This window comes from Molothrus aeneus, chromosome 8, assembly GCF_037042795.1.
Source record: "Molothrus aeneus isolate 106 chromosome 8, BPBGC_Maene_1.0, whole genome shotgun sequence".
Classification (NCBI taxonomy): domain Eukaryota; kingdom Metazoa; phylum Chordata; class Aves; order Passeriformes; family Icteridae; genus Molothrus; species Molothrus aeneus.
In genome coordinates, this window is record NC_089653.1 from 5,066,250 (window position 1) to 5,079,641 (window position 13,392).

At 43.2% G+C, this 13,392-nt stretch overlaps 1 protein-coding gene across 1 annotated transcript in view; it reads right to left on the bottom strand.

Moving 5' to 3' along the window:
- LOC136559720 (protocadherin-15-like) overlaps positions 1-13,392 on the bottom strand; it is a 767,555-nt gene that overhangs the window by 181,694 nt on the left and 572,469 nt on the right. The window contains exons 21-23 of the mRNA XM_066555080.1: positions 10,652-10,771; positions 9,061-9,171; positions 6,527-6,697 (exon numbers count right to left, since the gene is read on the bottom strand). Of these exons, the coding sequence (XP_066411177.1) occupies positions 6,527-6,697; positions 9,061-9,171; positions 10,652-10,771 (402 nt within the window). The remainder of the gene's footprint in view (positions 1-6,526; positions 6,698-9,060; positions 9,172-10,651; positions 10,772-13,392) is intronic.

The following is a 13,392-nucleotide window of genomic DNA, read 5'->3' on the forward strand; positions in this document are numbered from 1 at the left end:
CTCAAGGCCCTAGCAAAAAGCTCAAAGACCTTAATACAAAGTCAAAAACACCTGTGCCTTCCATCTTAACCCATTAAAAAAGTTACCAACTTTGTGTAAAGATTTACAAGCCACAAAAGTTTAAGTAAAATGTTAGTGAATTTCTCACAAAGTGAAAAAGTAAAATTTTTAAGATTTAAAATAGAAGTTCAAGAAGCAAGATGAAAGACTCTAAGCATGTCCTGTCTTTCTTCTTCTTGTCCTCCATCTTCTGCTATAATAGTAACACTTCTAAATTAGTTTAAAGTAGAAACAGACTGTCCAACATAAGTGATAAGTATTAAAAAATTACTGTGAATAAAGGACACATAGTTTTTAAAAAAATAACAGTGCCCTGAGGGCAGTCAGTGTGCCTCAACCCAATCTGCTAAACAGACCTCAGTGAGTCAAAAAAAATGTATTAAATAAAAAAAATAAACAACCTTGAAAACCAAACCAAAAAATCTCAACTTCTTCAGTCGCAAAGCTAAGAAAAAAGACTTTTTAATACCTCAAAAACCATTTCAGCAACACAAATGAAAGGTTTGTCTGGAATAAACAGGGTGGCTGCAGCCACCAGAGGATTTTATCACTGGTTTTGCCTTGTTTCCCCTTTCCAAAGCACTTCATAATCACCTATCTGTTCATCTTGCATCTCTGCTGAAATTTAATTAGAAAAATTGCTATCTCTCTCCAGTGGCAAGCAGCTTGGCCACAACTCTGCCTTCTTCCACAAAAAGCACCCTGACAGCTGCAGAGGTGTCAGGGAAGTCAATCTGCATTTCCCCTCCACTCGTCTGAGTCACAGCATTTACCTAAATCGCTACTGAAAAATTAATCCCTGCAAAAATGGGGACAATTTGCTCATCTTTGAGTGGTAGAGGGACTGTTCAGAGCCCCAGTCATGAAGTTCTTGTCCAATTAAGAACAAGAGTGTAGAGACACAGCCATTTCTTTAAATATTTCTCTGGTTATTTCCTGAAGTGACACCAATGCCCTGTCCATCAAATAATTTTTGGAATGAAAATATCCAGGAACTCCCATTCATTTCAGCCCAGCACTAATTATCTTGCACCAAAGATTTCAGTCTAATTAAGAGCAGGGCTGGATGCTGCCTATTCAAAACATAAAATCACTTTTTTTCTTGCCCAAAGTGATTTGTATAAAGAGAAACAATTCTCCTAATGATGAAAACTCTGTTTTCTCTGGAAGACAGACTTTGAACATTTGGTTTTGCCAGCAGACACAACTGCAGTCAGTCATGGGCTAATTCCAGCAGGAAGTGTCAATTCCACCCCCTACAAAGCATTTAGCAGCACTCCCAAAAACTGGACAGAGCCTCTTCAGCTGGGAAAGGAATAATTAGAAACAAATCAAATCCCAAATCATTTCCTGAGGCTGGATGCCACTGAACACAAATGCAGCTCGTAAGTCTCGACAGGCCAAAGCCTGGCAAAGCTTTTCTATCATGTTTGAATTTTAAAAGCCAAATCTTGGTACAAATAAGGCAAAGAAAATAAAGTCAGATTGAGATTGAACTGCTCCAGAGACCAACAACTCCCTACATTAAATGTGAACATTTGCAGTTTAAAATGTCCCATATCTGACAAACAAACACCAAAAAAAAAACCAAAATAGACCAGACAAAATGGCAACTGAAGATGATTTTCTAGTTTTAGGCAGTTTGATTGTTATTAGGGGTGATTCCCTCCCTGTGAATTGTCTTTAAGCAATCAGGTTTAGAAGTCATCAAGAAAAAAACCCAATTATACTGTGGGATTTTACCCATACTTACACAGGTAAGAGAGGCACTCCTCATCTGCTGAAAGCTTCTATTAAAGTGTATTTAGCCACACACAGCCACTCCAACTCAGCCCAAAATCTGAGGGCTGTGTCTTTCAGTGCCCCAAAAATCTCCCTTGGCAGCTGCATGAGAGTTCCAGGCGAACCAGCAAATCTCTCCCACTTCAGGGTGGTTACTTGGTGCTTATTCCATGGCAGATCCCTGGATCAAATGTCTTTTGTACCAGCCCTTCCCACAGCAAAATAAGGTAACAATTAATTAATTAATTTAATGACCACTGGAGGAAACCCAGAACATTTTGTTGAACTTTTTTCTTTGATTACTATAACCAAGATGGGGAGATGCGGTTTCCAGAATTTTCACTTGTGCTGCTGCTGCTGGAAGTCTTATATTAATGTGTCTCTGGGACAAAATTCCAGGAGGTTTTGTGTCTGGGAGAAATTGGGATTTGCAGGGCCAAAGGAAGGAACTGCAAGGGAATTCAGTTGGAAGGAACTGTCAGGTGTTTGCCATCCTCAAGCACAGAGGTACCCAAACCCAGAATTAATCACAGAATTAACTAGGCTGGAGAAGACCTTGGAGGTCATCAAGTCCAAAGCCAATTCAAGTCCAAAAACCAATTCAAGTCCAAAAACCAATTCAAGTGCAATTTTATGCTGATTACTGGTAATTAATTAGCACATCCTGTACAGTGCTAATTAATTACCAATATTTAGCATAAAATTGATTTGTCCAGAGCTGATTAACACCCTCTGGGAGTGTCCTGTGCTCCCAATCCCACCTCACTCAGTGGGATTACACCATCTCCTCAGAAAGATGCAGATTTCTCTCTCTGAATCCAAACTGATGGAACTGAAGAGGTCCTTCTCACTAATAAAGACTTCCAGGGGCACCTCTGCTCTCCATTGTCTTATTCCACCTCCCTCAACTTCACTGTTGTTTGAGAAGGTTTTATTTCTTATTTTTTGGCTTTTCATCTCTCCATGCTCTGCTCAGGCCCAGCTCCATGAGGTCACCTAAGCCCCACAACCCCTGTGAGGTCCCTTCAGGCAAAATTCCTGAGGATTCTGGCCATAATCAGTACAAACTTAAACCCCTTCCATGCAGGAAGATCCATCAGAGGTGAAAGAACAAGGAACTTGTAGAAGAGTGAGGTCCAATCTGGACTGAGTACAAAATCTTTGGTGTCATGGAGCATCTTAGTGCCCATGGGGACTCATAATTACCCCAGGGAACCCCATAATAACCCCATGGAACCCCATAATTACCCCATGGAACTCCCCATAATAACTCCATGGAACCCCCCAATAAATCCCATGGTTGCAAATCTGGCCCAGCAATTAATTAAATAAATCTAATCCATATTTTGCTGCCTAACAGGCTTTTCTTCTTTGCATGGTGCTGGAAAATACAGAGTGTAGAAGTGGAGGAAACCTTCACATTGTGAGTGTGATGGGAATGGACTGAAGGGGGGAAAAAAGAAGGAGAAATTATCTTGGCCATGTTATGAGATATTCATGAGGTTGTACTTTTTAACTCCACGTGATGACTCACACATCCTGATAATAAATGCTAACTTATTCAAGTCTTCCTGACACAAGAGGGGGAAAAAATTAATTACCAGAGCTGATCAGATACAGAAACACTAAAATATGATATAAATATAAAGCAATGTAACAACAACAACAAAAATCCCCAAACCTAATCAACAACCAACACAGGTTTTCTTGGAAATTGAAATTCAGCCAACAACAAGTAATTAATTCACAACTTTTTACCTCAGTAAATTCATAGGTAGATTCCAACTACGCTGGACCAAAATATTACTCTTACCAGTGACATTAAATGCTTTATTTTAGGGGTCAGCTGAGTGGACATCTTGCCCAGTAAAGCAAGACCTCTTTCCAGCTACTGCCTCTGAATAATTCATACTTCAACTTTGTTCCTCATTGATTAATATTCTTTCTCATCTTCATTGAAAAATTAAAAAGCAAATTAAAAATAATTTTAAAAAGGTGGTGTTAAACTAAAAATAGTCCTTTAGCCTAGGGAGTAGGGTGATGGTAGCTATGGAGATGCTTAGTAAAGAATAAATATAATACATAAAAATGTAAAGGATAAATGCAATATAAATATTTCCTAGCTGAATCCAGGTATCATTCATATCTTCCAAAGGAATTATCTCTTAAAAGCCAAGTAAATATTTGAGGTTCAAGGTATAACTTCTTCCACTCAGGTTTATCAAAAGTGCTGCAAAGAGATAAACAGTGAAGAGTTCGTGGTTCATCAACAGAACCCAGGGCTCATTTAATAGATGAGGGGCAGCTTGACACAAGAAATGTTAAAAAACAAACAAAAGCAGCTGGCCCTGAGCACGCTGCAGCTCAGGAAGTTTAAATAAATGAGTTTTCAGCTCAGTACCTAATCCCAGGTCAGATTGTTCCTGGCCCAGCCTCTCTCCCCGGCAGACACTGCTTTGTCTTCCAGTGGGGAACGGGCCTGGCCCAGGGCAGGAGCAGAGCTGGAGCTGGAATCATCTGACTGAGAGACAGCACCACACAAACTGCCTGGTGTGTGTTACACCTTCAGATAAGCAGATGAAAACCCATAAAAACACCAGTTATTTGTAATTCTGCCTCATCTGCTCCCACACTGGCGATTATAACAGATCTGTGCAGGTGAAATGGGGTCACATCCCTCATCCTGCACAGTCTGGGTGCTCACCCTGAGGAGGTCCCACACTCAGCCGGACAGGGAGCTGCCCCTCTCCTTAAAATGCCACCAAGCCCAAAGCAAATTAAAGCAGAATTTAATCTCAAGACAGTTCTCCAAGTCCCAAGCACAACACAGCTACAAAGGGTCTTTAAGTACACCAAGGTGTAGAAGTGTGTGTGGGGCAGATGTGGAAATCAATGCTCCAAGGTTAAACAGGGGTCATCTCTCCCTTCCACTGACCCATCCCAAGGATAATTGCAGCAGGAGTCCTGAGGCCACACCAAGCACGACACCAAAATGTGTGGGATGGGAAAAGACTGTGAGGCACAGGACAGGAAGGGAGATAAGGCAGGGAAGAGCAGGAATCTCCACAATTCTGTCTGAGGTTGGAAATGGGGGTGTGTATTCCATTCCTATCTGTCAGAGCTGGGGCAGTTCTCTTCTGTTAACTGGGCAGTTTTCTTTCTCTCTTCCACAACCAACCCTCCCTCCAGGAGATCTCTTCTGTTCATGGGCCATTAATTATTAATTATCTTCTGTTCATGTGCCATTAATTATCTCCTTTTAATGGCCAGTGAGTGTCCCTGCAGGGCTGATCCAATTCCATCATCCCATGGGGAGATGCTCCGCCCAGGGGAGGAGCCAAGCATTCCTACCTGGATCCAATCTGAGGTTTGGGACACCCCAGCAGCCTTTGCCCAGTGCATTCCCAGAGGAGCAGCTTCTGCTGCCCTGCATTGCCAGAGGGAGCCCAGGCCCATCTCCAGCAGCCCTGGAGCTGCAGAGGAAAACTCCCCCCTTGTGCAGGATCCCTGCTCCAGCAGAACCACAGCTGGCACTGCAGGAGGGCTGAGCCCCCATGGGATGGGGCTGTGCCACCCCCTGACACACAGGGGGACAGGGCATGGTCTGACTCAGTGTTGTTTTCTATTAATGCATTGGGGTTTTTTGATTTTTTTTTTCTTCCCTAATAAAGAACTGTTATTCCCATTCCCATATCTTTGCCTGAGAGCCCCTTAATTTCAAAATTATAATAATTCGGAGGGAGTGGCTTTGCATTTTCCATTTCAGGGGAGGCTCCTGCCTTCCTTAGCAAACCATTTCAAACCAAGACAACTTCCACCCTCAACCTGCCTTTGGCTGGAGGCAGCAGGACACAGAGTGTGTGCTGTGACAACAAACCCAAGTTACACACCTTAATGCCAAAGCTTAACATTATTTTAATGCCATCTTAATGTCAGAGTTAATCAGGTGGGGCAATACCTAGTGATTCGATTGGTTCTGCCTTTTTTTATTCTTAATTATATGAGTCAAAGGTCACATATCAGTATTAGTTCAGCAACCCCTGTTTCTGTTCCTCCCACCAGAGGTGCAGATCTCCAAGCAGCAGCTCTGCTGTAAGGAATGGCACTTGGCACCAAGTTGCAAGAAGAAATGAAAAAGTTATCACCTCATTTTGGGATTCATGTGTGCATGGAGTGTGAAATGAGCCTTATACTCACCTTTACCCGACCCTATGGATGGATTAACTGAGAGACTTAGCACAAGGACCTACATGGGATAAACCCCCACTGCTCTTCACTGCCTCTTGATCAGAACCTTGTAATTGCAACAAAAATCCTTTCAGGGGTCAGTGACTAATGCTTCCTGTTCCCAAAAATCTTTCTCCTATGGTTTATAACAACCCTCAATGGAGTAACATCAAGTCCCCTCCCAAAAGTGCTTCTTGGGGATATTTTGAGAGCAAAAGGAGACAGATCAGGAAAGGCAATTCTAAATTGTACCAAATTTCTACAAGACTCAGCCCTTGAAGCCAACGGGCAGTTTGGCACTGGATCCAAGCTGGAATTTCACCATCATCCCCCCATGCATCTCACCTTGGCTTCCTCTTGCTTGGCACACAAAACACGGCATCGAGCACCTTCTAGCTCACAGGAGAAGATGACAGGCAAAACAGATAAAACCCTGGAAAGATCCCAGAGGACTTACAGGGTCTGTGAGCTCTGGCAGGCTGGCTTGGTAGGTGAGGGGTCTGCAGTCCCGGGTGTTGTTCACCAGCACACAGGGCAGGAACATTGGTCCCAAATCATCCCCATCCAGCACGTCCACGGTCAGCGTGGTCGTGCTCGTCCTCCGCTCGTTCAGGTTCTGGGCTCGGTCCTGTGGAGCAAAGCAGGTCCAGCTGGTGAGACTCCCTGAACTCAGAATCTCCTGGAAAAAAAAAACCTCCTAAAAAGAACCACCCCAAAGGTTTTAAGCAAGGCTGAGGATAAAACATGTAAGTGTGAGAATTATCCATGTTCCAGGAGTGATTACAGGAACTTCAGCCTCAGACCTGCAGCCTGAAAGGCTCACAAGTAAAATTAGGGGAAAAATTGAAGCAATACTGCAAGACATCTAGAGCTCAGAAATAATACAGCCTGGGAAAACTTTTCTAAAGCTTTTCTAAAACTACAATAGTGCAGCGTGTTTGTAGAACATAAAAAGGCCCCGTGCCTTATTTATAATCAGAAATTGTTGTGGTTATACCCAAAGTACACATTAGCAACAGTTCAAGTCTTCTTTCTTCCTTTAGTGAAGAAACATCATGGCTAGCTAATATTTTGTTTAAAATACTCAAAAATATTCCAATTTTCACAGAGGAACTGCTGCATGAGCTTTCCTTTGCAGAGCTAAAACCTTGGGAGGGAATATGTGCCATGAATTACATCTTTCCCTCCTATTCTAATGTAACACTGAAAGAAAAAAAGGAATTTTTAAATTTGTTTTTTTAATTTATGCTGTTGAATAACATCATCTATGTAAGATGAAGAGCCCATTGCTCTAAATTGGATTGAATATGGAAATGCATATTGTTTTTTTCCTATTTTGCAGTTCAATCAGTTCTTGCACCAGCTTCACATTTAGAGAAAATATGGGAATTTCTGCATTCAGCTTTCTTCATGGTCAGTGATGAAAAACAATCCCAGCTACAAGGAGCAGCTTTCATCATCAACTAAACCATTTCTCCATTCCTCCATAAGTGCCTCTGAGTAATTCTGGATCAAAGCACATAGAGAGTAATTAATTTCCAGCAGTATCTTCAGGGTGCAAGGACAACAAAGCACTGGCAGTGTAATCAGAGGAATGGGATTGCACAGTACACACCAGAGAAAATTCACTGCAGCCTGTGGGGTTATAGAATCCCAGAATGATTTGGGTTGGGAGGGACTTAAATCCCATCCAGAGCCACCCCTGCCATAGCAGGGACACCTTCCACTGTCCCAGGCTGCTCCCAGCCCCAGAGTCCAGCCTGGCCTTGGGCACTGCCAGGGATCCAGGGGCAGCCCCAGCTGCTCTGGGCACCCTGTGCCAGGGCCTGCCCATGCTCACAGGAAGGAATTCCTTCCCAATATCCCATATAACCCTGCTTTCTGTCAGTTTGAAGCCATTCCCCCCTGTCCTGGCACTCCATCCCTTGAAAAAGTCTGTCTCCATCCTTCTTGCCAGCTCCTTCAGATCCTGGAAGGCCACAGTGAGGTCACCCCAAAGCTGAGCACCCCCAGCTGTGCCAGCCTTTCCTCCCAGCAGAGCTGCTCCATCCCTCTGCCCATCCTGGTGTCTGCCCTGGGCTCTCTGCAGCAGCTCCAGGTCCCTCCTGTGCTGGCCCCAGGGCTGGGGCAGCTCTGCAGGTGGGGTCTCACCTGAGCCCAGGGGCACAGGGATAAGGAGCATTGAGCCACCCTTGGAGCCTGGCTTCTGCTGGCAGAATGCTGAACATGCCACAGAATAAGTAAGAAAAGAGACTGCAAAATGTATCTGCACTTCTGTGCTAGAGAGATGACAGGAATGTGGAGGTGTGGATTCAGGATCTCCTGTTGCTTCAGAGCAAATATCATTCAAATATCATTTCCCATGAACAAAGACGTATCACAACAGTGAACAACAGAAGAGAAGTTTTCATTTCAGTTGTTATCAGAAGGACAAAAAAGGAAAAAAACCTTTCACAGCCCTCAAGGGCATCAAAACCCCACTCTGATGACAGATATCTGAGATACAGTTTATACATCACTTTTCTTTTCAGTTATCCATTGCCAGCCACTCTGGAAAAACCTCTCCGTACACTTGCAGTATGACTTGAAGGAAAAATCACCTCTTTATAACAAAATGCATTTCCAGCCTGAAGAATACAAAGAAATTGTGTCCATTAAACTCATCTGAGTGACAATTAGCCTTGCCAGATTTGTTGGAAAATGGGACATTTAGTGCCATGAGGCTGCACTTTTCTGCATGGGCTGCACTGCACATTTGCAAGTTGCTCCTTGTGCCAAAAAGGTTGGCTTGTCACACACTGAGCAAGCTTTTTTAAGCAGTAATAATATGCCTGAGCTTTCAACAGCCTGGATAAATCTTAAATTAGATCTTCAGCAGAAGAGGATTTATCAAAGCTGCTATTTCAACAAGGCTCTGCCTTTCCTTGGGAAGGAAGCTAAACTCACACCTAAATCAGGGCCACAAATAGCCTTCAAGAGATTTATACTCACATTTGCTTGAACAATGACAAAATAACGAGTCTTTTCTTCATAATTTAGTCTTTCCCTCAGAACTACTGCTCCGGACAAAGTGAGAGGAATATCAAAGGTCCTGTTGGAAGTCTGCAAATGAGAAAACGACACAATAACATTGAACATGCCTCAAAGTTGCGTTGTAGCTGGGCCACAATGGGATGATCCTTTGGCTGGTATTCCAAGGCTGCATCTGCCCTTCAGATCAGAGATTATACAACTTTCTATGTTTTCTCCCCACCCAGTTCCCTCCTGAAGAATCCTCCAGTAATGAATTTGTACAGAACAGAACTCTCCTGGGTTCTTCACCTATCTGTTACTACTTCCAACCACAGAAGTCTGACTGAATCTGCTTCTTTCCCCTTTGCCATCCTGAATTTGCAGTGGTGCATTCAAATCAAGTGCTCAAGCAGCAGAGATAAGAAATCCACATCATTGTACTTATCTGCTCTTTATTCTGCCTTTCATGAGGGCAATGAAGTGCTAAACAAGCAGAGAACATCAGCGTTTAGGTGCCAGTTCATGCATACGTTCCTATCCGAGGAAATTCACATTTCAGGGTAAATGCAGATGTTAAATGGAGTGAAATACAATTTGTTCCATCTATTTGCTTCCCCCGACTCAGGTGACAAAGCTGGGGGAAAACCTGGCAGGAGGGCACACATTTCTGACCTGAGATCCAATTGCAATTTCATTATCAAATTAATCTAATTTAAAAAACCCCCATCTTTCCATGCTTCAATCTCTTGGTGCTGAAGATAGTCAGTATTTAAGTATTTTGAACAGGCAACAGCAATACAAGATTCCAAACACAGCAGAGGCACACAGGAATGTTGTTTCTTTACATCACAGAGCAAGGCCTTTTCCCTTGAAGAGCCTAAATAACTAAAAATGAAAGGTTTTTTTCAGTAAATAAATGAGAATGAGTGTTAAGTTCTCTATGCAGCATGGGGAATCCGTGGTGGGCAGGAAAACAGGATTGGGAATGCATCCCAGACTGATAAATAACTGGAGATAGTCTGAGTTTGACACTCATCTTTTGGGATAAAGTATTTTATCCCAAGGGGGGAAATCAACAAGGGGATTTATACTGAGGCAAAACAGAAATCATGGAATCCCAGAATGATTCGGGTTGGAAGAGATCTTAAACCCCATCCAGAGACAGCCCTGCCATGGGCAGGGACACCTTCCACTATTCCAGGTTCCTCCAAGCCTCAAAATCCAACCTGGCCTTGGACATTTCCAGGACTGGGATAGACACAATTTCTCTGGGCATTACTGAAAGTGAAATGATCCAGCTGCTGACAGGAAGGCAATCAGAGGGAAGGTAAATTCATCTGTGGTTACAGAGCTCATGGGCAGAGAAAATACTTGATATGAAGGAAAACATTTCTTTATATCCAACAGCAACCTCTTGTTCATTTACTACTTCACGATATAAATATAAATATAAATATAAATATAAATATAAATATAAATATAAATATAAATATAAATATAAATATAAATATAAATATAAATATAAATATAAATATAAATGAATGGAGGGAAAAAATGTGAGTGGCTGTACCTTGTCATTAGGATTGTACTGGATGACATATTCTATCTGGCCATTGGGACCATCATCAATGTCAATAGCACCATTGTTTCCAGAAAATCCTGTGAAGATGGTTGTTCCAACTGGAGTTAACTGCAAGAACAGCAAGAGATCCCTATTAAAACCTTGGGGTTTTAAAGTTAATTTTAACCTTATTTTTCCTCCTAGCTCTGGCCTATAAAGCATCAAGACAGAATTTCATCTTTAAAAAAAACCCAAAAAACACAAAAAATGAGAAAAACACTTTTTAAACCTGAAAGAACCCATGAAATAAATATAGATTAAACCAAATAAAAGCTCCTTTTTCAGACTCAGGAAGGAAAACAAGGACGAGCTGCAAATGTAAACAGAACTTATTTGACAGCATCTTCATAGCAACGTGAACAGAGCCAGATTAATATTGTTACATGCAAACACAAACACCCATAGAGCTCCATGGCTTTGAGCAAACACAGGAGTGATGCTGTTGCTCCAATATTGCCTTGGCAGCAATTGAATACCCATTAAATGATGGTTTGAAAATGAATCAATTTATAATTATCCTCACGCAGATAAACAGCACGAAATCAAGGCCCATTGAGAGCAAAGACAGAAGATTTCTTGGGAGTCATCGCTTCTGAATTTAAATATTCAGGAAACTTTGCAAGTAATCAACCTGAAAGGGAGGAACAAATGAACAAACACTTGTGGATTCAGCACAACCTTTGCTCCCTGGTGCTCCCCAGATTTGTGGCCCTTCAATTCCCAGTCCCACTGGCCCCTCTTCTTCCTTCCAGAGCTTACCCAAAGCTGCTGCACATATTTAAAACCTAGAGGGCCTAAAAAGGTTTGAAGTATTGGAAGAAGAGCAGGAGGCAAAGGACAGGGTGATTCCAGCATTTGGTGCAGATGTGGGTGTTATTTCACGTTCCTGTTTTGTAGTGCTCACAATAAAGCAAAGACTTAACTCCCCATTTCCTCCTGCACTCATAGTTCCTGTTTTATTTATAAAGCTGCTAATTAGGGTGTAATGGTTGGCAGACTTCTCTGGGAAACATTTTCAGGGCTGACAATACTGAATCTTTGAAATAAAAGCCACCAATTCAAAGCCTTTTTATGGTAAAACAAGTGGGGTTTAATTTATAATACCACCACTACACACACTTACACCACGACTCTTTATGTTCATGTTTTGCTACTAACTTGGCTTATTTACTTCTGGAGCAGGCAGCAGAAGTGTCACACGTGGGTGCAGGAAGTTGAATGTGCCCTAATGGGTTGGGATGTGTGTGGGAGAAGGGGACAGAAGACCAAAGTAACCTGAAAGTCAGCTGGGCAAAGTTCCAGGATGGTTTGCAGGGGGTTTTCCCACCACTGGGGATGGGCTGCTCCTTGATATCCACTCAGGCACCCCCCTGCTGCCTCCTCAACAGCTCAGGAGAGGAAAATCCCGTGTTCTTGAGGGAAAAGAGGGAGACCAGGCACCCACTGCCTGGTGGTGGCCTCTGTCCCACACCACCAGGCAGGACAGAGCCTGTGGGGAACATTGATTAAACATCCTGCCAGCAAAAAATACCCTGGGATGGGGACAGAGGGACACAAACCAGCAGCACTGTCCCCTATCCCAGGCTCAGCATCACTCCTTAACTCCCAGCTCCTCCTCACCATTTTCTCCTCACTCCCTGCTGCCACATGGCAGTTTCCCTTCTCTTAAACCCCTTTTCCCCTCTCTTAAACCCCTTTTCCCCTCTCTTAAACCCCTTTTCCCCTCTCTTAAACCCCTTTTCCCCTCTCTTAACCCCTTTTCTCCTCTCTTAAACACCTTTTCCCCCTCTCTTAACTCCTTTTCTCCTCTCTTAACCACATTTCCCCTCTCTTAACCCCTTTTCTCCTCTCTTAAACACCTTTTCCCCCTCTCTTAACCCATTTTCCTCTCTCTTAACTCCTTTTCTCCTCTCTTAACCACATTTCCCCTCTCTTAACCCCTTTTCCTCTCTCTTAACCCCTTTTCTCCTCTCTTAAACACCTTTTCCCCCTCTCTTAACCCTTTTCCCCCTCTCTTAACCACATTTTCCCCTCTCTTAACACCTTTTCTCCTCTCTTAAACCCCTTTCCCCCTCTCTTAAACCCCTTTTGCCCCTCTTAACCCCTTTTCCCCTCTCTTAAACGCCTTTTCTCCTCTCTTAACCCCTTTTCCCCTCTCTTAACCCCTTTTCCCCTCTCTTAACCCCTTTTCCCCTCTCTTAATGCCCTTTTCCCCTTTCTTAACCCCTTTCCCCCTCTCTTAAACCCCTTTTCCTCTCTCTTAAACCCCTTTTCACCTCTTTTAACCTAGTTTTCCTAAGTTCCATGGGGCTGGCTGAGGGCTGGGATGTGCCCAGTGCTGGAGCCTGTGGATGCCTCACTCCAGGGCAGCTCCCACCTCTCCTCCCAGAGACTCCTCATGTGCTACCTGGGCACCGACACCCTGTAACTCAAAATAAGAGAGTTTAACCAATTAATCCCCGTTTAAACAATGGTTCCATTAGTGGGAAGAGCCAGGCATGGTGCTGGCTGGTCATGGGGTGGCATGGGATGGAAATCTCCCAGGTTTCTGCTGGCCAAACAGGACAAAGTCCTGGTGCTCCCAGATCTGAGAGGAGCAGCTCTGGAGACATCAGACATGTAGAATGCCAGAATGGTTTGGGTGGGAAAAGACATTAAAGATCATCTAATCCCAATCCCTTCCATGGGCA